The sequence below is a fragment of the Rhinolophus ferrumequinum genome, chromosome 21, assembly GCF_004115265.2.
Source record: "Rhinolophus ferrumequinum isolate MPI-CBG mRhiFer1 chromosome 21, mRhiFer1_v1.p, whole genome shotgun sequence".
NCBI classification, from domain to species: Eukaryota; Metazoa; Chordata; class Mammalia; order Chiroptera; family Rhinolophidae; genus Rhinolophus; species Rhinolophus ferrumequinum.
In genome coordinates this window covers 13,029,622-13,051,570 of record NC_046304.1, presented here as the reverse complement: position 1 = coordinate 13,051,570, position 21,949 = coordinate 13,029,622, and the positions used below count along the sequence as shown (strand labels likewise).

At 47.3% G+C, this 21,949-nt stretch overlaps 1 protein-coding gene across 10 annotated transcripts in view; it reads left to right on the top strand.

Annotated features, from left to right (window-relative positions):
* The window catches only part of NLRP1 (NLR family pyrin domain containing 1), a 46,138-nt gene extending 26,726 nt beyond the window's left edge, over positions 1-19,412 (top strand). For 2 of the 10 annotated variants that reach the window (XM_033090958.1, XM_033090953.1), the window contains 10 exons: positions 941-1,111; positions 1,639-1,809; positions 4,045-4,134; positions 5,263-5,424; positions 6,710-6,933; positions 12,128-12,387; positions 12,924-13,049; positions 15,453-15,591; positions 17,494-17,538; positions 17,969-19,412. In XM_033090958.1, the coding sequence (XP_032946849.1) occupies positions 941-1,111; positions 1,639-1,809; positions 4,045-4,134; positions 5,263-5,424; positions 6,710-6,933; positions 12,128-12,387; positions 12,924-13,049; positions 15,453-15,591; positions 17,494-17,538; positions 17,969-18,288 (1,708 nt within the window). In that variant the 3' untranslated portion in view covers positions 18,289-19,412. The other 8 variants (XR_004421361.1, XR_004421360.1, XM_033090954.1 and 5 more) reach the window with 8 other exon arrangements.
* The last annotated feature ends 2,537 nt before the right edge of the window (positions 19,413-21,949 follow it).

Below are 21,949 nucleotides of genomic sequence, written 5' to 3'. Positions count from 1 at the left end.
AGCATAAAACTTTGTCTCCTCTCTTGGAGCCTTTATGCCAACATCACTAAACTAAACACATGCTGCAATTTTTATCCACTGTGCCAGCCAGAAGTGTCTCCTCCCACCACTCTCATTTAGGTGAATTCCTACTCATCATTCATACATCTTCTCCTTCCCTGTTCTGAATTCACCCCTTATCCTCTGCTTTCAACTGTACCTGACCTGCCCCTCTTGACACTATTTCATTCTTTTATTCACCACATACTTATTAAGTGCTTACTATGTGCCAGACACTGAGTAAGGAAAATGGGCAAAACTCCTTCCTCATAGAGATTACATTCTGGAAACAGGGGACAAAAAGCAAATAAGTAAAATATATTGTATGTGATCTGGGTTATAGAAAAAAGTAAAGCAGAAAGGAGTAGGGGACAGGGCTGGGTGTGCACTTTTAGATAGTGAATGGGGTGAGGCAAGATTTCACCAAGCTAACTTTTAAGCAAACACCTGAAGCAGGTGAGTGAACAAGCCATGAAATATCAAATGAGAATATTGTTTCTGGCAGAAGAAACAGCACACGCAATGGTCCTGAGGTGGCACCATGCTAGAGTGTTTAAGGAACAGCAAGGAGACCAGTGAGGATGCAGATAAAAAAGATATGAGATGAGAACAGAGATGACAAGGAGCCAGATCTCCAGTGTCCCATAGTCAAGGACAATGACCTTGAATTTAACCCTGATGACATGGGAAATCATAGGAGGCGTTTCATTAAAAGAGATCTGAAACTGGCTCACTGCTATTTGTTTCTACGTTCCTCCCCCAGTACGTATGCATTTCTGGGGGCCTGAGGGATCTTACTGACCTCTGCCTAGCCCAGAAGAGGTGTTCGATGGATACTTGTCGGTGTTTGTGGAATCAACAGGTGAGTAAACTCAAGGCCATTGGTGCATGTCTCCCACAGGTTGGCCAGCTGCGGCCTCACAGCAGAAGGCTGCAAGGACCTTGCCTGTGGCATGAGTGCCAGAAGCACCCTGATCAACCTGGATCTGAGCTTCAACATGCTTCTGGACGCCGGAGCTAAGCACATATTCCAGAAGCTGAGAGAGTCAAGCTGCAAGCTTCAGCAACTGCTGTAATTGCTCCCATTGACACTACCTTTTTTTTTTTTTTTTTGGTGGGGGGAGGTGGCACGGGAGGCCAAGGGAGCTGCTCTAAGTCGATGGGGCAGAGAGAAGGTGAGAGTTTGGCTGGATGAGGTGGGGGAAGGGCAGATAGATGCCCTTAGTTTTGAAACCCACCAAAGCAGCCCATATCAGCTAACTGGCCATTTGGCAGGGTGGATGTAGTTAACAATTTGACCCATGTGTACAAGTGGAACGGTGGGTAAATTAATCATATAAGGTTGAGGATTAGGCAGGACTTGTGAGAATTACACAGGAGTGAAAAAGGGAGGCTGCCTACATCCTGAGTGGCTCCTTGGCTACAAGACAAAATAAAACCCTCCCAGGTTACTACATGCCAGACGTCTTTTATCTTCCTTTAATGTCACCAAGGACCCCCCAAGGGCCACAGATACTAGAAAGGGAAGCCAGACCCTTGTTACCCTAAAGAAAGGGCCCTCAGGACAATAATGTGGGCCTGTGTGTCTTTCCCCCACAGGCTGGTCAGCTGTGGCCTCACATCCAGCTGCTGCCAGGACCTGGCCTCCATGCTCAGTGCCAACTCCAACCTGACACAGTTAGACCTGCAGCAGAATGACCTGGGTGACCTCGGCATCAGGCTGCTCTGTGACGTGCTCAGACAGCCTACCTGTCAACTCAGGCTCTTGAAGTAAGGCCTTCTGGGTGTAGGGCAGGGAAGGGGAGGAAGGGGGGTGGCAAGGGATGCTGGTGCCCTGGAATTGGACAGGGGAAGTAAAGGAACAGATGGTCAGCCTAGATTTCTTACCAGCTCTGCTACCTACTTAGGCCATGAGACTTAGGCAGGTCTTCATCTCAGACTCTTCTATACAGTTTCTTCATCTGTATAATGAGACTATCATATCCACCTCAGACTGTGATGAAATAAAATGCATGTAAAACTAGGTAGTGCTGGGAAGACAGTTGAAAGGATCAAATGATAACTGTTACTGAAGCCACGTGTTCTAGGGGATGCTCAGATTCACTTCTCCATTCCAGGACAGTGCTTCCTTCATTCCTTCATTGATTCATTCATTCATTCATTTATTCATTGCATGCCTCCCATGTGCCAAGCACTGGGCCAGGCACTGAGGAGAAAACAATGAGCAACAGATGAGGGTCCTGCCCTCCTGAAGCTTACATTACAGTGGGAACGAGATAGATGTTAATCACATATTAACGCACAAATATGCATTTCTAAGCTCCATGGAGTGCTGTGAAGAAAAAGTGCAGTGTGTTATGAGAGTGCAACATGGGTGGAAGATGGAATTAGACTGATGGGGCAGGGAGGGCGTCTCTGGGAAAGTGACATCAGGCCAAGACCTGAAGCAGAAACAGGAGTTGACCAGGCCCTGTTAGGGAGAGCAGTCCAGGTGAGATTGGCTTGGGGGTGGCCCCAGACAGATACAGGCTCAGAGCACGGGAGATCTATGCGGTTCGAGTGTAACAAGCCCCAGACCTCATTTCCCATGCTGTCTCTTGGCATTTCCACCCTCTGTTTCCCATCCTGAAAACAAATCCACAGGCTATTTCTGGCTAAACACTTCCCTGCAGCTCCACACACTCACAAAGCTGAAAAGACTCCAAACCTCCATGTCCTGACCCCGTGGTCCTGCACTGAGACTCCAGCCGGCTCTTGGAGGAGGCCGTGAAGCCCAGGCCCTTGGGCTTTCCTCAGCCAGGACTACCTCTCCCAAACCTAAGGGAGCAGGAGGGCCAGGTTAGCAGGTGTTAAACCATCTACATGTGGGTCCTCCCATTCTCCACTCTGATCCTTGACAATCAGGGGAATTCCGGTCCCAGGCAGGGGCTGGGACCTTCGCATGCCAGCCCTCTCCCCACCGAGCATTAATGACTCTCACCATCTCCCACACCTGGAAGGGACTCTCCAGAGATGGACCTTTGCAGTCGGTCTGCATTCTTGCCCCAGCTCACCAGTTACTGATAACGTCTTGGTTGCCTCAGAGCAGCTTACTCTTGGATGGCCTGTGAAGGTTTCTGCCTCCCTCTTTCATGGAGCCCTGGGACTTGAATGGAAAGTCTACCTTGTGGGTTCTATGACCCTTCCCGGGGCAGAACAGCTCTGACAGCAGTAAAGAGTGAGGTGTGCACCACCCTTTACAGAGTGCAGAGTTCTTTCACCTACCTTGTCCATGGTTCACAACAGGGACAGCAGGTCCAGCCATGTTAGAGATAAGGGCAACTAGTTCAGAGAGGGCAAAAGTTATCCCAAATGCAACAGAAACCCCAAAACTCAAGGCCTGTGGGAATGGAAACAGGGCACTCTCTTTCCAGCAAACCTTCTAGCCTATATAGGAAGGCAATTCCAGGACCTACCCCTAAGTAGTCATTTTGAAGCCATGGTGAATGGCTGTCCTATGGTGGATGCTGTGAAGAACTGCCCAGGTCCCCTTCAAGAATGAAGACGTAACCCTCAGCTTCTGGGAGTGAGACCAACAACTCGCTAGAGACGACGTCTGCCAATAAGGACCATCTCACCCAGGGTCACATCCCCTTCCTAGGGTGAACTGCATCCAGTGACTGATTTATGTTGTAGTATAAAGCCCCTCATCCCAATTTGGACCACTCTGAAGGGTCATGTCGACATCAGAACCCCACAGAGTCTGTTGTCTCCCTTGAGACTACATCACAGCCCATCTCCTCCCTCGGCTCAGTCCTGCTTCCTCCCTCCTTTGCCCTGGTGTTGACCCAAGTACACCCGCTAATAAATCTGCTCCCTCTCTTTTCCATCTCGGAGCCTGCTTCCCAGGGAAACTACCCTGTGACAGGTTCCTGCGGGAGGTGGCAGATTTTATGATTCTGGGCCTGAGGACCTTGGGACCATGTGGTGGTCCCAGGAGAACCAGGCTTTCCTTTGTGCTTGTAGCCTGGACCAGCCTCAGCTGAGTGAGGAAGTGACACAGATTCTGAAAACCCTGGAGAAGGAGAAGCCTCAGCTGCTCATCATCAACAAAAAGTAAGGAGGGGAGACTCCAAATTTCCTTGGGCTGAACCAGGTTCAGGGCTGAGACCTTGAGGCTGGTCCAGATCTAACATGTGAGGAGGAGAGGCGGGGATAGATAAAGTCGGGAAGAAGCCAAAAAACCACAGCTGTCAGAGTGAAGTTGTTAGTTTGTTTCAAAAAAAAATCATGTCACTCTTCTGCTTAAACCCTTCCATTATATAAATAAGGAGATGAAGAAATTTTTAAAAATTGAATGAAAAATAAAATAAAGTAAAAATTGAATGAATTGAATTGGAACATGAAAAGCAATGACCATGAGGGGGAGACAAAGACAAAGAGAGAGAGCCTTGGAGGAAAAGACCCCTGAGACAGGGAGTAGGGGAGAAGCCCGGATGGGGACCATGAGTTCAAATTCAGATGAGTAGAATTTAAATGGGGATCTCAGGGAGAATGAACAACTCTGTGTCTAGGAAGCCAAGTCTGACAATCTATAAGGAGGCCCCAGATGAAAGAGAGATGAGTGATAACGGATCTGTACTCAAATGTCAGGAACCAGAATCAGGTAGCTCGAAGGGGCCACTCTGGGAACATCATGACTTGGCATGGGGGTGCGGGTGGGGCCTGTGATGCCTGCCATGGCAGGAGCCCATCTAGGAGAGCCCCGCCCCTGCTGAGATCTTCTACTCCTAGAACTTTGCGGGATTTCTGCTTCCCTCTTTCCCAGCCTTGGGGACTGGAGCTGCTCCTCTCCAGAACTTCTATGGCATGTCTCAGCCTCTGAGCCAGGGCTCAGTCTCCCAAGTCCCACTCTGGGCTCCTGAGGCTGGGATTCACCTCCCCATCCCTGCGCATCCATATTTTGAGCCTTGTTCCTCTCACAAGCTGCGCACCTGGGGCATGCTTGGAATAGCGGTACCCCTGGACCAGTGGGGAAGGGGAAGTAGGCAGGAGAAGTCAGGGGACAGCAGAGTGAGGCCTCCTCAGATAGCAGGCAGGCAGCCCCAGGAGCAGGGATGGAGGCTGCAGACAGCTCCTGACACTGTCCAGACAGACTAGCCTTGGGAAGGGCCTCTCCAGTCAAGGAGCTGGGGGAGGCCGGGCAAGAGAACCTAAAGCTGACTTTTGCCTTTCCTTTTCAAGAGGAGAGCACCCCTCAAGTAACACAGGTAGAAACTTCTGTCTGTCTTCTCCTGCCCCTCCAAGGGACCTATTCATGCAACTTCCGGACACTAAAGATGGCTTCTTGGGCCCCGAAGGGCCTGTGGCTACTGAGGTAGTGGACAAAGAGAGGAGCATGTACCGGTGAGTGACAGGGTTTTTCTGTCCCTGGCTGCCCCCCCCCACCCTGCCATTCCCACACAGACAGCACCCCACTCATGGCCCATTGGTCCCGTCCCCTTGCCAAGCCAACAGGCAGAGACAGAACTGAGATACTGGGTTGGTGCTTTTATTATAGTAAAAGAGATTTTATTATGAAAAATGTCAAAGATACACCAAAATAGAGTTTAAGGAACTTCCCTGTACCCAACTTCAACAATCGTTTTACCAAATTTGCTTAACCTGTTCGATTTCCCCCTTGTTTCAGTACGTCAAATCCAAGATTTCAGATTATTTCACCCTTAAATATTTTGTGATGCATTTCAAAAGTAAGACCTTCTCTGCCATAACCACACTGTCATTGTCGTATCTAACAAAATTTACAATAGTCTTTCCTATCGTCTGATACCCAGTCTGTATTCAGACATGCTCATTTGTCTAAACTGTCCTTGCAGGTGGTTTGTCTTAATCAGGATCCAAACAAAGTCCATTTTGTTGTATTTAGTCTGTTACGACTTGTAAATCTCATTTATATGCTCCTGTTTTAGTATTATCCACTACGTGCTAAGTTCCACACCAATAATGGGGAGCCCTGGGATGAATGTGGCAGTCTTGCCTCCCAAGGGTTCATAGTCATAAATCATAAATGTCCATCATCATAATCATGATCTCATATTTAACATGTTGCCATTCATTGTCACAGACATTATCTCTGCTGGGAGATAAATTTACTCCCAACTTACATCTACAGAAGCTGACATCCTGGGACCCCATTTGCCCCAGGGGAACCTTGGAAAAGTCACTTAAGATCTCTGTAAAGTGTTTTGAGCTCCAAGGGTTTATCATTAATATTACCATGTAGATTGTTGTTAATTACTGGCAAATAGGCCCTTTTAAAAAAAGAACCCTTTCTTATTTCATTACTATCGTCATTATCACCATCATTATGGAAACAGCTAACCACCTCCAGGCACATATTAAGCAGTCAGCATACATTAGGTCACTTTTTACTCACACCTCTTTGAGATGGGTACTATTATTGCTCTTAGTTACAGAAGAGGAAACTGAGACTAGGGAGGTTCAATAACTTGCTCAGGGATCCATAGTCAGAGAGCAGAGGAGCTGGGACTGAAACCCAAATTCCTCTATGATATCTGAGCTTGCAGCCACTACTGCATCCGCAATGGCTTGCATGGGGTCTGGTATCCAGTAGGTGCTCAGCAAGTTTGTGTACAGTACTTCAGCGTCTACCTCTCCCTGTTTTCCCCAGAGTCCACTTCCCTGAGGAAGGCTCCTACTACTGGCCCAACACGGGTCTCCGCTTTGTGGTGAAGCAGTCAGTGACCATTGAGATTGAATTCTGTGTCTGGGACCAGTTCCTAAACAAGCCTGATCTACAGCACAGTTGGATGGCTGCAGGGCCTCTTTTCGACATCAAGGCCCATCCAGCAGCAGTGGAGGCTGTGCACCTCCCTCACTTTGTAGCCCTGCAAGGTAAGCAAGAGGGAAGTGTGGAGGGAAGGTGATGCTGGCAAGAATGGGCCCGAAAGGGGCTTCAGATGGCAATGTCCTGAGGAAGGAGCTCATGGTTTCCTTAGAGAGACTGAAAGACGGTTAGAGAAGTGAGACAGCTTTTACAGTCATTTCATAGTGCTCTGGGCATATCTTTTTTAAAGCACTTTTGTCCCCCACATTCATAATTATTTTTGCCTGAATTACTGGAAATATCCTCCCAATCGAAAGTGGTCTCCTCAATTACAATAATAACTACTACTTACTAAGTTTTTTTTACATAGACTGTTTCACTCAGGGTCACAGCAAGAAACAGGTGATCTACTCAGTTATATACTCAGATATACTCAGAGATTTTCAAAGAGACTTTTCAAAGACAGGACTATTTGCAAAGTAAGGCTAAGTGAACGAACAAGGAATGTTGGGGTACCTACAGTCTAACAGTAAATGGGAAGCCTTTGCTACTGCTAAAGGAATGAAGAAGAAACAGTGTCACCAGACTTCATTTGAGAGTTCAAGCCACAAAAGAGGGGGCATCCAAGTAGGAGATGTGGTCATAAAGGGTAACATGGTTATCCCAACCTCTCTCACCTCCAAAGACTTCCCATAGATAAAGTTCAAAAAAATGTAAGTTCACAGTCAAAAATCTCACAAACAGTGAACAAGGCACCATAAGTGAAAGCCAGCAAACACCTCACGTACTGGAGTCAGTCCCAGACATTGAAATTATCAGAAACAGAACACAAAATAAGTATGTTTCATATGCTTAAAGAAATAGTCTTTAAAATATGAGCAAGCAGCAATAAACCATTAAAAATGATCAATCAAGTTTGGAAACATACTAAATTGACAGAAAATGTGGGGGAAAAAACAGGAAAAAAAAGATTAAGTGACATGGAGGATACCATGAGAAGGCCTAACATACATCAAATAAGAATTCCCAAAAGACAGGTTATTTCTTCCCACCTGAACATCTATCAAGGGATGAATACAGCCACTCCAACAACCACCCTGCCTCTTCTGCAAAGCAAGAACTTGGCCCAGGGCATCTCCAAGTGCTCTGTCAAAGTGACAGGGGCTTGGCCAATGGAGTCAGTGGGTTCCGCTCTGCCCAGTAATGACAGAATTTGGTCTACCCTTGATCTGGGATGTTCTGGGCTACACTGCCGCTCCCTGCTCTACACCAGGATATTCTAGGGGGGGAGAAACCTCATGTGTCTAAGACCCAGAGCCAGAATGTACCAACAGGACCCAAGAACACAAGGTGTGCGTTAGCTCCTGCTCCCAGCCCCCTCTCCCTGTTCACACCGCTGTCTCAGGGGTGGGTGAGCTGGCCCCTCCCTGTGGTGAGGACACCCTAGCCATGCCCTGGTCAGTCTGGTGGGCTTTGGAATGGGATTTTCCCAAGGAAGAGGTGACCCTCCAAGTACACAGGAAACTAGCCTAAGCCTACCAGGCCGAAGGCCAGATCTAGGCAGGAGTAAATTCACGAAATTGATGACACTTTCCTTTGAGGGCTCCTGGGACATGCATAATAACAACTGTGAATGATTACTAAGCATTCTGTGCCTGATATCAGACAAAGTAGGTCGATGTGTACTAATATCATCTTGATTTTCATAATGACCCAGTGAGTTTGGTATTATGGTTTCCCCCTGATGTATGAATAAAGAAACTGAAGCTCAAAGAGTTGACAATGCTTAAGCAGAGTTGGGATTCTAAGCCAGGTTCTCCCACATGCACCCCAGGCCAGCCCAAGCCCATGTTCCATCAGCCTTCCCTACACCACATTCTGGACCTCGCCCTGTGGCCAGACAAGACTTGTTCCCTTAAGATTCTGTACTCAGAGCAAGAGGCAAAAGGCAAAAAGGCTGCTTGTAGCTCACCATGCCTGGGCCCAGCCAGGAAACAAGGCCCCTTTCAGGAATCCCTGCTGTCTGCTCTCTGGCCTGCAGCTACTGGTTGTCCTGGAAATAATGACCTCACTGCCTAATGGTGGCCTCCTTTAGGACTTGGGCACTGGCTGCTTCTTCACCATCATTGGTGAGGTCCTACAAAAGATTCTTAACTTTCCACAGTGAGTTTTCTCCCACTATAGATAGAACCTAGAGCTTTCAGCATCTCAGCTTCTCCCCAAGGCCTCACTGACCTTGCCACTCTGGGAATTCTCACCCTGCTGCAGGATAGACTCCATTCATTTTGAGGACCAGAGCAAAATGAAAACGTGGGGCTCCTGTTCAAAATCTATTAAGAGTTTCAAAATGGTGAGAGTAGAGCATCAAACCCATCATGAGGCCCTCCTGCAGCGTCATGAAGCACAAGTAGCCAGTCCTGTCTTTTGGGGCCCTTCACCCCCACGACCCCTCTCCTTCAGCACACACAGACCCTGCTATCCATGTGGCTCTTCCTCCTGGAATGTGAGTCACTCCCTTTGGTGTGCTCACTCCTCTCTGTGCTGCCCATGGGGAAGGAGGGCCCTCACAATCACCTCGGTGGGATCATTCCCAGCTCCTTCCTAGCTCTTGCCCTACCTGTACCAGGAACTCACCTGCTCTAAATGGCTGGTAACCACCATGATATCCCATGTGCCTCAAAACTATTGCTTCTCTGGAACAAACACCTTCTGATTGTACAGCAAAGAGTTCCAAAACCATTACTCAGGTTTGGCAAAATGCATCTTCGGACGATCACAGTACTTTTTTCTCCTCAGACCCCAAGAGGAGTGGGCCAAGTCACTTAAGGAGGAAACAGAAAGAACCACACAACCAGGTTATGAGCTTCTTGGTCAGGCTGCATTTTACCCACAATCATAGCAGGTAACCCTTGCTAGTCCAGGTGCTTTACAGACACAAACTCATTTCATCTCACAATCACACTAGGAGGTGGACACTTTCGTGGCTCCACTTTGCAGGGGATGCACAAAGAGGTTAAGTAACTTGCGCAGACTCCCAGGCCTGGGAAGTGCATTTGCTGAGAGTCAAACTCCAGCAGCCCTTACCATGAACCACTCTGCTACACTGTGCTTCACACCCCCAGCTTTACATGGTGGGGGTCCCGGTGTTCCTCTATGAGCAGGAAAGTCACTTTATCCCTCAATAGCTCACTTGAGCCTGGAACGTGCAAATAGTAGGGTGACCATCTCGTCTTGGTTTGCCTAGCATTTTCCTGATTTAAAACTGAAAGCCCTGCATTCCAGGAACAGTATCAGTCCTGGACAAACCAGGACAGTTGGTCACCCTACCAACAAACAGAGTTAAATACACACAGAACCTACCAGAATTCAGCCAAAATTAATGTGGCACAAAGTGGCTGTGAGTGCCACAAACTATGGTCTGTGCCCAGGGATCTGGCTGGCAGTGGCTGGCTCATGACCTTGGGAAAAGCACTACCCTCTAAGGGTTTCAGTTCCCCCATCTGACACATTAGGACATTCCAGTGCTGCGGAGGGCGAGGTGACATCACCCACATAGTGTCACCAACAGCAGTGCAAAGCTCACCATCTCTTGGAGGAACAATTTGGCAAAACATGGCAAGTCATAGAACTGTTCTCATACGTTCACACATGAAGATGCCCTTGGGACTCATCAATTCAAAAGTAATAACCCAAGGGAAATAGAAAAGTTCTCTGCAGAAACATGTGCATTGCAGTACTATTCATCATGGTGAATGTTGGAAGCCACCTCAACGCTGAAACAAGAAGGGAGCGATGAACTACGAATACAGGATGATACGTCCACTAGCAGAGGTCATATGCTGCAGTCCCTAGAAAGCTCTGACAAGGTGCTTGTGACAATTTAAACCAATGTGGGAAAGGCAGGAGACAAAGCTACACGGACTATAATGGAAACATGAAACGGCGTTGCTGCAGAGAAAGACTAATGGAAAAGGGAAAGATGGTAGTAAGAGTTGTACTGTTTGCTGAGATAAGAGGTGTATTCTTTTGCATTTTTTCAGGTTTTGTACACCACTGTGATATTATTGTTCACACAAGAAAAGCAATTAATAAGTGAGAAAACTTATACAGTGGTCTCCATGGCCCCTCCTGAGACTAACATCCGTCAGTAATGTTCTGATAGGTGCCCATGCACACCGAAGGACCTTGCCCACCTTGCTGGATGTCTCTCTGAGGCCCAGAAACCACCTGCATTACAGCAGTTGCCAGGCAACTCAGGGATGGAGCCAGGACTCGTGACCTGTAGGCCAGTGTCTCTCCCACTCCCAGCCTTCATCTCTCAAGCTCTCTCTCGTGGTGTCAACATCCACACCTGGTGTACTGGTGAGTGTTCTTGGCTGCAATCAAGGAAACCAATTCCTGGCTGATTTAGGTAGAAAAGCAATGTACAGGAAGATTACTGAGTAGCTCTTAGACTTAACAAATGATTAGGCAACAAGTCAAAGAAAGAAGAAAAACGGCAGTGACCAAAGACTGCTGAGAAACCAAGAACACAGCCAAGGTCCCAACAAAACAACATGGAGAGACCTCTGCTGCAGACACAGCCACTGCAGAACCCTCCTGCTCTGGGGGCTGTTGGACCCTCGATCCCATTTCTCCGGCCAAAAGAATCTCTGTCTTTTCATCTGTGTTTCACCACCTCTAGATCAAGGTCCTGGTTAGGAGGATCCACTTAGTCATCTCTTGGTCACACGTCTGTGTCATAGCTGCCAGGGAGCAGCAGCTTCCCAAGTGGGAGGCACAGCTTGTCTCCTGCCAAGACCCACACAATAATGGAGGAGGAGGTCCTTCCCAAAAAGAAGAATCAGAATGGTGGGTAGCCAAACACTTGACAAATGTACACTACCTATGGACACTCCATTTTCCCACTGTCCCTTCCTCCTCCTTGTTCTCTACCTGCCCGGAGTCAAACCTGCCAGGGTCACTAATGGCCCTGCTATATACAGAATCCATGTCAGAACAGGTCACCATGGGATCAGTATCATTCCTGGCTTCAAGGCCAAGGGCGGTGTGTAGGTTAGGCTTGAGGGGGTTCCTACGATGATCACACTCTAGAGACACTATTGCCAGAAGCCCCCAAAGGCCCTAGAGCCAGGCATGCTACTTCCCCTGCTGGGACCCCAGAAAGGTCTCTGAGACTATACCCTGGGACCCCACTGCCCTGGCCAAGCCTGAATCAGTGACAGCACTAAATCCTCACCTCTCAAATCCATTCTTTGACAGGGGGTCATGTGGACGTCTCCCTGTTCCAAGTGGCCCACTTTAAAAAGCAGGAACTATTCCTGGAGAAGCCAGCCAAGGTGGAGCCGCACTACATAGTCCTGAAAAACCCCAGCTTCTCCCCCATTGGAGTTCTACTAAGAAAGATCCGTGCTGCACTGTACATTCCTATCAGGTCCAACGTGTTGCTCTACCATCACCTCCATCGTGAGGAAGTCGCCTTCCACCTCTACCTGATCCCCGATGACTGTTCAATTCGGAAGGTGACAATAAGAGCCAGAAAGCCTGGGCCAAGGGTGGGCTGATAGCAACATGACATGAACCCAGAGAGCCTTCTAGATGGGTCAACTGGGCATATGGATGGGCCTCTTATAAGAGGGAATCTTGACGTGGATGAATAATCTTGCCCCTCCTCAGCCATGCACTGGTCTCCTGGGTCCCTAAGGTCTCTCTCAGCTGGGGTCACTGTTCCATCACTCATCTCTCAGAACCTTTTGCAGCCTCTTTACAGGAGACAGAAGGATGGGAGGGCTCCAGGCCCAGAGCTGTCTCCTTTCCTCTGTTCTCACTTCTTCTTTAGCAATGGTCCAAGTCCCACCCTGAAAGTAATACAAGCCAAGTACGGAGCTCTCTGTGTAGCAGTCATGGGGGCCAAGGATGCAGGGGTGGTATCGCTCCTTGCACCCACATAAACATGCAGAAGCACCATGTCACTTTGTTCAGACCAGATTACATAGGGGGAATCTCTGAGCCAGCCACCAGATGCCCTCCTCCTTGATTAGTTCTGTATGCTCTTTAGGCCATAGATGATGAAGAAAAGAATTTCCAGTTTGCGCGAATACACAAGCCACCCCCGCTGATCCCTCTGTACATGGGCTCCCACTACACTGTGTCGGGTCCAGAGAAGATGGAAATAGTCCCTCAGGTGAGGAGTCCAGATGTTTACCTCTCCCTGGGGTCTGAGGTCATGCTTGGGAATAGTTGTGGGGCAAGTCCCAGAGCTTCCCCAGGGTCAGGGCAAAGTGGGGTTGGGCAGACAGTGAGTGGGATTTGGGGTGAGCAGGAATGCTTCAAAGGTTGGGAGAAAGGAAGCTCGAGGGAGGGTCACATTTAGATGGGGACAATGATGGGTTGTGACTTAGGGGCACTGAGAAGTGTTGGGCTATAGGGTGTCAACGCTCTCCAGGCAAATCCACAAGGAATATGCCTGTAGCTGAACACAGTGAGGTTATTACTCATTGCAGCCAGAGAACACGCTCCGATGGGAACCGTGAGGCCTCTCCGGACAAGGGCCTCAGAAAGAACCTATTACAGGATATGGACCTTGATTGGGTAATTTAGGGGAACATCTAAGGAAATGGAGACTTGCTCTAGATTGGGTGGTGACAGGAAGCAGGGCAATTCTGATTGGGAACCTCAACAAATTTTATCTTTAGGCAGGGCAGACACAGCAAGCATAAATTTATAATTGCTGAAACAGCAGTACATATTATAGCGGGGTGGGGTGATGTATGGCTATTTGTGAGTTACACAGTGACCTGTCTGAAGGGGACATCCTGTGAGATTGTGTATGTCCAACAAGAGGACAACATGGCTGAGATGGCAGCCTCAGATAAGTTTGTAATAACACTGAGGTCTACCTGTGAGCATCACATCAGTTCCTGGACATCAGGGGCTGTCTCTTGTTCTTCCTCAATCTCCCCTTTTGACAAAAGTGGATGATGTCAAGCCACTGGACACTCATCCATGATGTCCACATTTTCACCATTGCCCACATTTTGCTGCTTGGGTCAGAGTGTCCACTGAATGATAGTTTGTGGTTGAACCACGGTCAGTCCTTCTTTTTCCTTCCATTGTCAGATGAGTCTTTGGACCAGCTTAAGTAATGACGGCAGATGGAATGGATGTCCAGTTAAGAGGAGTGTGATATATCTTTTCAGTTGGGAAACATTAGTCCAAGCATGAATACCTTAGATTTTCCTGCTGTGTCAGTTGTTGACAAGAGATGAGAGTCATGATTCAGTTATTCAATAAACATTTACTCAGTGCCAACTAGGCTGTCTTCATTTGGGAACAATTCAGTGAACAAGACAGACAAGGCCCTGCCCTTGGGCTTGGGAAGATAAGATCCAGTGGGATGAGACTCACATAAATATTAAATAGTGACCAAGAACCATGATGTGCTGTGAGGAAGACAAAACCAGGCCATGTAAGAGAGTGATGTGGGCTACTTCATACTGGGTGATGAGGGCAGGTGTCTCTGAGGAGGTGACATTTGAGCTGAGGCCTGAGTGACAAGGAGTTCTGGCAGATGGACATTTGTGGCAGAGGGCTTCAGAGGCATTGAGGAGCAGGCACACTTATAACTCCACGTGATAAAGTGGAGGCCAGTACGGCAGAGCTTAATGACCAGCAAGACAGAGGAGGAAGATGAGGTCAGACAAGAGGCAGAGGTTTCCTAGGGCCCACCACCCTTTGGTCCTGATGCGGAATTTAGATTTTGTTCCAAGTGCAATGACAAGATCCTAGAGGGTCTTAGACTTGGTAATACAGGAGCTGATTTACTTTCATATAGATGCTTCTGGCTGCTCGGTAAGAATGTATAATAATGAGGCAAGAGTGGAAGCAGAGAGGTAAGTTGAAAGGCTATTGCAATAATGCAGGAAGGAGTTGATGGTGGCTTGATTAGGGAAGTAGCAGTGAAGATAGAGAAAAGTTGATGGACTCAGGGTATCTGTTGCAGGTAAAGCCAATAGGACTTGGTGTGTGGGAGAGAAAGGTAGGAGTTATGATACCAAAATCTGGAACTTAGGTGCTCACTGCATGGCAGTGCCATTTACTGAGTTTGGGGAAACAGAGTAAGGAGCGTGTTTGGAAGACAGTTGGGAATCAAGAGTCTGTCTTGAATGTGATTTAGGAGAGGGGATGGATATGAATTTTCTGTTGATTGAAAGTGGGTCAAGCTTAGGATCCATTGGGAAGACAGGCTTTGGGCTGGAGAAATGAGGGTATGGATTCAAGATGGGACAGATGGAGAGAAAAGGATCTGGTTCAAGATGGAAGAAGGATGTGGTTTAGGATGTGTGAGTACTATATTATGGATGAGTCCTGATGCATCCATGGGGTGTGCAGCTGTGTCCTTATTTTTCTGAGTCAGGATTTATATAAAATTAGAAAAGAGCAGAGCCTGAAGTGGTGATTAATTTCAATACAGATCATCCAAGGATCCCTATAGAGTAGAGCTGGGCCAAGAACGTGCCACGTGGGGAAAAACCTGACTTGCAGGATAAACCACGGCTTCTCACATGACAACTCTTTCTCTCTTCAGGAACTGGAGCTCTGCTATCGGAGTCCTGGTAAATCCCAGCCCTTCTCTGACCTCTGCATTGGCCATTTGGGGTCAGGGATCAGGCTGAAAATGAAAGACAGGAAAGATAAGACTGTATGGGAAGCCTTGGTAAAATCAGGTAAAGTCAAGACAAGCCCAGGGAGCTCAGAAAGTCAATGAAAGAGTGTGTGTGTGTGTGTGTGTGTGTGTGTGTGTGTGTGTGTGTATTATCAGTTTGTATTATCACAATTTGCTGATGACAAGAAATAGCCTAGAGAAGTTATATGACTTTTTCTAGTTACACAACAGCTGGTGTGACCAGAATTTGAACTCAGGTTTATCTGACTCTACAAGTAAGCTCCATTCCCTTTCCCATGTCCCAAAGAGTCTCCACACTGCCCTGTATTAACAGACTTTGGCACCCACAAGTTCTTTGCCAAAGTTTATCACGATAGATTTGATGTTAGATGAAAGAATAAGAACAAGATGGTTATAAGGCTGTATGGATTAAGCCAATATTGGCAATAGCAGATATGCTAACCTGGATCATTTAGATATTTTCAAGGTAGACAGGAGGGAATCACATAATGAACTTTCAGGAATGGATGGAATTTTACAGTCTCTTAAACTAGCGATGACACCTCCCAAAATCAAAATCCCCTAAACAGTCTTTTTGGGGCAACCAGCCATGGTCCACGGTTGAAATTTGGTGAAGATACAAGCAGGAAAAAGAATGGGTCTTACCGAGTCTTGACTTGGAAGCAATCACAGGTGGAGAAATAATCAGCCCCAGTATGAGACTTGGGTTTGAATCCCACTCTGGCACTTACCTGCTTGTTGGGTGGTCTTGGGAAAATTACTTAACTCGTTTGAGTCTTGGGTTCTTCATCTATAAAATGAAGATCATATGTGTAACTGGTAGGATTGTAGGAAAGATTGAATAAAGTGAAGTATGGACACATCTCATGCAGTGGCCTTACACAGAGTGGTGATAATGCTATTTTTCCTCATCTTAGGCCAGTCTCTTCCTCTTCTCAGTCTTAATTCTGCCCCTGGGTGCTGACAGAAGAATCTGTCTCCATCCTCAAGAGAATGCCCTTCAGATATTTGAAGACTGTGATCAAGGCCTCCCTTAAAACTCTTCCTATGCAAGTTAAACTCTCTAGTGCCTTCCATCATTCCTCTTATATTTTAGTTAAATTCTTTGGCATCCTGTTGCCTTCGTCAGAAGCTGCTTCTGTTGGCAGATGAATCAAGATGGACTCTAAGACTGTCCAGTCAGAATGAAGGGTGTGGGACTCCCTACTCTGTCCATCCAAATGAACCTGGTGATCCCAGTGTCACAGCTGGACCTCCCCTGTGCTTGTGCCCACCTCCCCACACGTCAGGTCACACTGAACTTGGGTCTGTTCAAAATCTCAGGCCTGGACCCCATGAGCTGCTGTAGACACCCCATTCCTCTTTTTATGCAAGTAATTGTTTAAGTCCCTTCATTTGTTGTGGTGTTTATTACTTATTTTTCCCATAAAAAGTCACCCATTGCTCTCCAATGCTAAGAGTTACTTGATTTTGATTTTTGATTCTGACATCAAAATCCAGAACAAACACTGTGAGTCTAGAATGCCAAACAAGGACAAGGAGGTTGTTTCCACTCAGAACAAGGAGATTTCAATAGTTCAAGTTATCTAGCAAGGGACTGGGTTATTTCTCCACCAGGGTTGCTTTCAAGCCAGGACTGAATTAAACCATGTCTGCAATGATGAAAAAGAAATTGCTGTCTGTCTCTCTCTCTCTTTCTCTCTCTCTCCGATTATGGCCTGTGGGCCTCAGTTTCCCCATATGCATGAGGAAGGGATTCATCTACGTAATCTCTAAGGGCCCTTGCAACCCTTACTCCAAACTCTATCAGAATTAGTTTGCAGTTTGTTCTCAGAATCAAAGAAATCTCAGAAGTGAGACATGGGGAGGAGTTTCAAGGCTTATCATTTGTGTTAGTAACTGGCACTATTTTAGATGCTTCTTCCTGTCTGTTTTCCTCCAGGAGACCTCAGACCTGCAGCTACTCCAGTCCCTCCGGACCTGATAGGTCAGTAACAACTGTTAGAGATCACAAGAGCCATGACAGTTCTGGGGTGCACTATCTGGTCTTGGAGGGGAGGAAACAGAGAAAGGAAGAGGCTCTATCATTGCAAACCTCACAAGGAATCAGTCTTTGGAGAGTGATTTGTGCCCCAGGGCAGAGTTGTTCCCTATCCCCCATGGAAGTCCTGGTCCTTACCACTGGACAACCTCAAATGCCTCCAACATGCACCCCACCCCCAGCTCAGCACAATGCTAGGCAAGATGCTGACATGAGGGAGGGCAGAGGTGCTGCTCTGGTGGTCCAATGCCTTCACAGGGAGAGGAGAAGCCAGGGATGCAAATGAGGTGAGTCAAGACTTGGAGGTGGAGATCAGAGGTAGGGACTGTGGTGGGAGCCCTTCTTTATTCGTTGCCAACCTCACCTTCATCCCCAGATAACCCAACCTTTTCACACTTTCTGGACCGGCATCGGGAACAGCTGGTGGCTCGAGTGACATCGGTGGACCCTGTCCTGGACAAGCTGTATGGACGGGTGCTGAGCAACGAGCAGTATGAGAGGGTGCGGGCTGAGTCCACCAAGCCGGACCAGATGCGGAAGCTGCTCAGCTTCAGCACGTCCTGGGACTGGACCTGCAAAGATCAATTCTACCGAGCCCTGAAGGAGACCCATCCTCACCTAATTATGGAACTCTTGGAGAAGCAGGAGCAAAGGAGGCTACACGGGCTCTGCACAAGCTCAGCAGCTGAGGTCTGAACAGCTGCTTGTGAGTCCTGGCTCTGCCTGACCACTCTTTACGTCTCAGTTTCTTCATCTGTAAACATGTTGCCATCTGAGTTGCCTTCTAGCCCTAAAGTTATAGAACTTTGATGATGGCTTTGCTGGGCATTACATGTCTATGGATGTCAAACGGTCACCCAGACTGCCTTCCTTGGCATTCACAGGCCAGCTGTTCAAGTGGGATGACAGCATCTCAGAGAATGTCCATCTGCAGCTGACAGGACATCTGCAGACCTTGCAGAAGCCTAACCTAAGAGCCTCATCGAGTGGTGACGACAGTCAAGCCTAGAACCATCCCTGTGCCATTCAGATGCAGGATTACGGCAGTAGGGGAATGGGGAGGACTGGACATGTCCAGCTGCAGACAGACAATGGAAATGGACAGTTTGGGAGTTTTGAATGGTTGGTGAATAGGAGGGGAAAAAAAGGTTTATTTTTCACTTGTCTTTGTTGAGCTTGATTTTTCTATTAGTGGATTGTGCTTTGTTGTTTCTGAAGTCTAGGTGAATTCCTAGAGCCAGGAGAGGGGTGAAGAAGGAGGCTGCAGGGGAAATGGAGTCAAGGTTTTAGCTTAGATGACTCCTTCTGTGGAAAGTGATTCCATGCCCTTATACCTGGCTTAGGTACCACTGTCCTGTGCCCCTGCAGCACCTCATGTCCCCCACCCCATCAGAGCACTCAGCACATGGCAGTGTCCTTCATGTGTCATTGCTGGTCTCTCCCCACTAGATGTTTAGATCCCTGAGGGCAGGAACCATGTCTGATCTGCTCATCAGTTTCTTCCCAGTGCCTAGGACAGTGACTGGCACATGGTGGGTATTGAGTGAGGACTTATTGGTAAGTAAATGGTAAAGAAACAGTCCCCACTGACATCCTGTCATTCCTTTCCTGGCTACCATACTGTCTATGTAATCCAGGGATCCACCCTGGTAACAATTCCCCAGTGAGTAGGCCACCCCGTGGCCTCAGTGAATCAGTAATCTTAGAATTCAAACCATTGTTGTTGAAAGATTTATACCAGTGTTGTTCTTAACGTGTGAGAGCAAAGCTTCACTCAGGCTGCCTGAGCCTAAGACACAGCGGTCCAAGTTGATTGTGCCTCCCTCAGAATCACATCTTCCTGCCCTCTGCTTGGGCCTCACCCTGTCCTTAGCCTCCACCACACAGCCTACGGTGTCTCTTCTTTGGCTTTCCTGACTCTGAGGTTAATCTGTTAGTTAAACGAAATAACACATGTATGAGTTCAGATCAGTGTTCAGCTCAGTGCACATAATGAGTACACAATAAGCAGTGGGTATCGCTTGGTTTCACTGCTCCCTGGGTGTGTGAGAGAGTTCAGCATATCTCTCAACCTCCCACAACTACCCACAAGAAAGAATTCAATAGGGTCAGTACACAAACATCAAGAAACTCAAGAATGGAAAGCCCCACTGTTGTGGCAGCAGTCCCAGTTTCTTCATAAGCATGTGCAGAGGTGCCACCTTCTGGACCCTTTGACCTTTGCTCGGATCACATTGCACATTCGGTACATTTGGCTGACTCTGTCGAGACCTTCTGCTGGATGAGAGAGTCCCTGAACTTTGGATCCCAGCTCTTAAAGCTGTTTTCTAGTGAAAGTGGAGTGTAGCAGGACACCCATACTTGAAAAGGAAGTTCTTTTCCTAAGATCCAGGGAACCGTGCTGCTTTCTGGCCCCGGTTAAGCACGTGTAGGATAGGTAGGATAAGCCTGTGTAGAAGGCCTGATGTCATCAGGACTCAGCCCCCAGGACTCTGGCTCTCCACCTCCAAGAACAAGAAAGCTTGCACAATGAACTTGCTCGTTTGAGCAGAATCCAAATCAGCTGCCTGCATCAGTAGTTTTCTGCCAAATGTGGCAAGTACATGACTTGATTCTGAATTTAATGTCATTGGCTATTTTAGGAGAATAAAGATATGCCAATTTGTCATAGAGCCTGTTTGTTTTCCAAATAGCCAGAGCCCTCATGTAAGTCCCTAACAAGCATGGAAGAATACTCTCAGGACAAAACTACTTGCTCCTGCTGCCTTGCATTGGGTTTCATATTGCACGGGACAGTGCCCGTTCATTGTTTCTAATTTGCTCCATCTCGAGGTAAAATCTAGATCCCCCAGAGGAAGCTCTGCTCCTCTCCATAGGATGGTGCAGGTGGAGCCTGATAGCTCAGGGCCTGTCCCAGGCACTATCCTCCAAGTTATAGATCCCAGGTGGGGCTGTGACCATTGTTGGGGCCATACAGTAAAGAATCGATGCAGTCAGGGAGCTGGGGGCAACCTCCCACTTCCTGCCCTGCCACCTCTAAGGAGTACCTGACCTTTGGGAGAACCCAACGGCCCTCACACCCTTACTGAGGGCATGAGGATATTTTCAATAACCCAGGGATGTGTTCAAAGAGTGAGAGAACATAGGCATCCATGAAGCTAAAACCAGATATGTGCGAACACGGAAGTTATAGCCCACTATAGTGGGCAACAATCCCTGCACTGTTCTTAAAGTATTACAGGTATAACTCATATAACCCTAATGACAACTCTATATTAGTCATGGTTCTCCAGAGACACAGAACTAATAGGATGTATGTGTGTGTGTGTGTGTGTGTGTGTGTGTGTGTGTGTGTGCCGGGGGTGCCAAAAATATGTGTACACACGACTTGTATTCATCTTTTGTTATCAGTGTATATTGAGTATTACAATTTTAATACAGTTTTTTCCTTTCTTAAAATGTGTATACATTTTTGGGGGGCAAGAGAGGGAGAGAGACAGAAAAAGAGAGAAAGATTGATTTGAAGGAATTGGTTCTCACAATTATGGATGCTGACAAGTCCAAAATCCGCAGGGTGAACTGGCGACTGGAAACCCAGGGAAGAGCTGATGTGGCAGCCTTCTGGTGGCAGAATTCCCTCTTGCTCAAGGGACATCAGTCCATTGTTCTATACTGGCCTTCAACTGGTTATATGAGGCTGACCACATGCTGGAGGGCAATCTGGTTTATTAATATCAATGTTACCAATTTCAATATTGCTAATTTAAAAGGTCATCTCATCCAAAAACACCCTCATAGAAATCTCCAGAATAATGTTTGACCAAATATCCGGGCACAGTCAAGTTGACACATAAAATTAACCATCACAAAGCCTATGATAACAGGTATTACTATCATCCTCATTTGCAAAAAAAAACAAAAAAACAAAAAAAAGAAAACTGAGGGAGAAAGATGTTAAGGAAGAGTCCTAACGTCTCAAGAAAGTAAGTGAGGGACTTGGGATTCAACCCCTGGCAGGCTGGCTGCAGTCCTCCCTCCTAATCCCCAAGACTCTGTTAGATAAATGGCTCACTGTCATTCCAGACATGGAAATGCAAATCCGATACAGCGACTCCTGGGACTTGTTTATTTCTGCCCACGATGGCCCCAGAAGATACATTGGGGACTGGGTCATGATTTCTTACTATCAGATGGACTTCAGTTGCCTAAATTATAGACTTCTACTCTTTGCGGGCCTGAAATCATTTTTATTAAATTCCCTGTGGTATCCACTGAATTCCAAGAAATTCTAATTTTCTTCAACTGGTGGGATGCAGTCAGTGGTATTTTCAGGATCTGTATTCTGCCCCACTTGTGA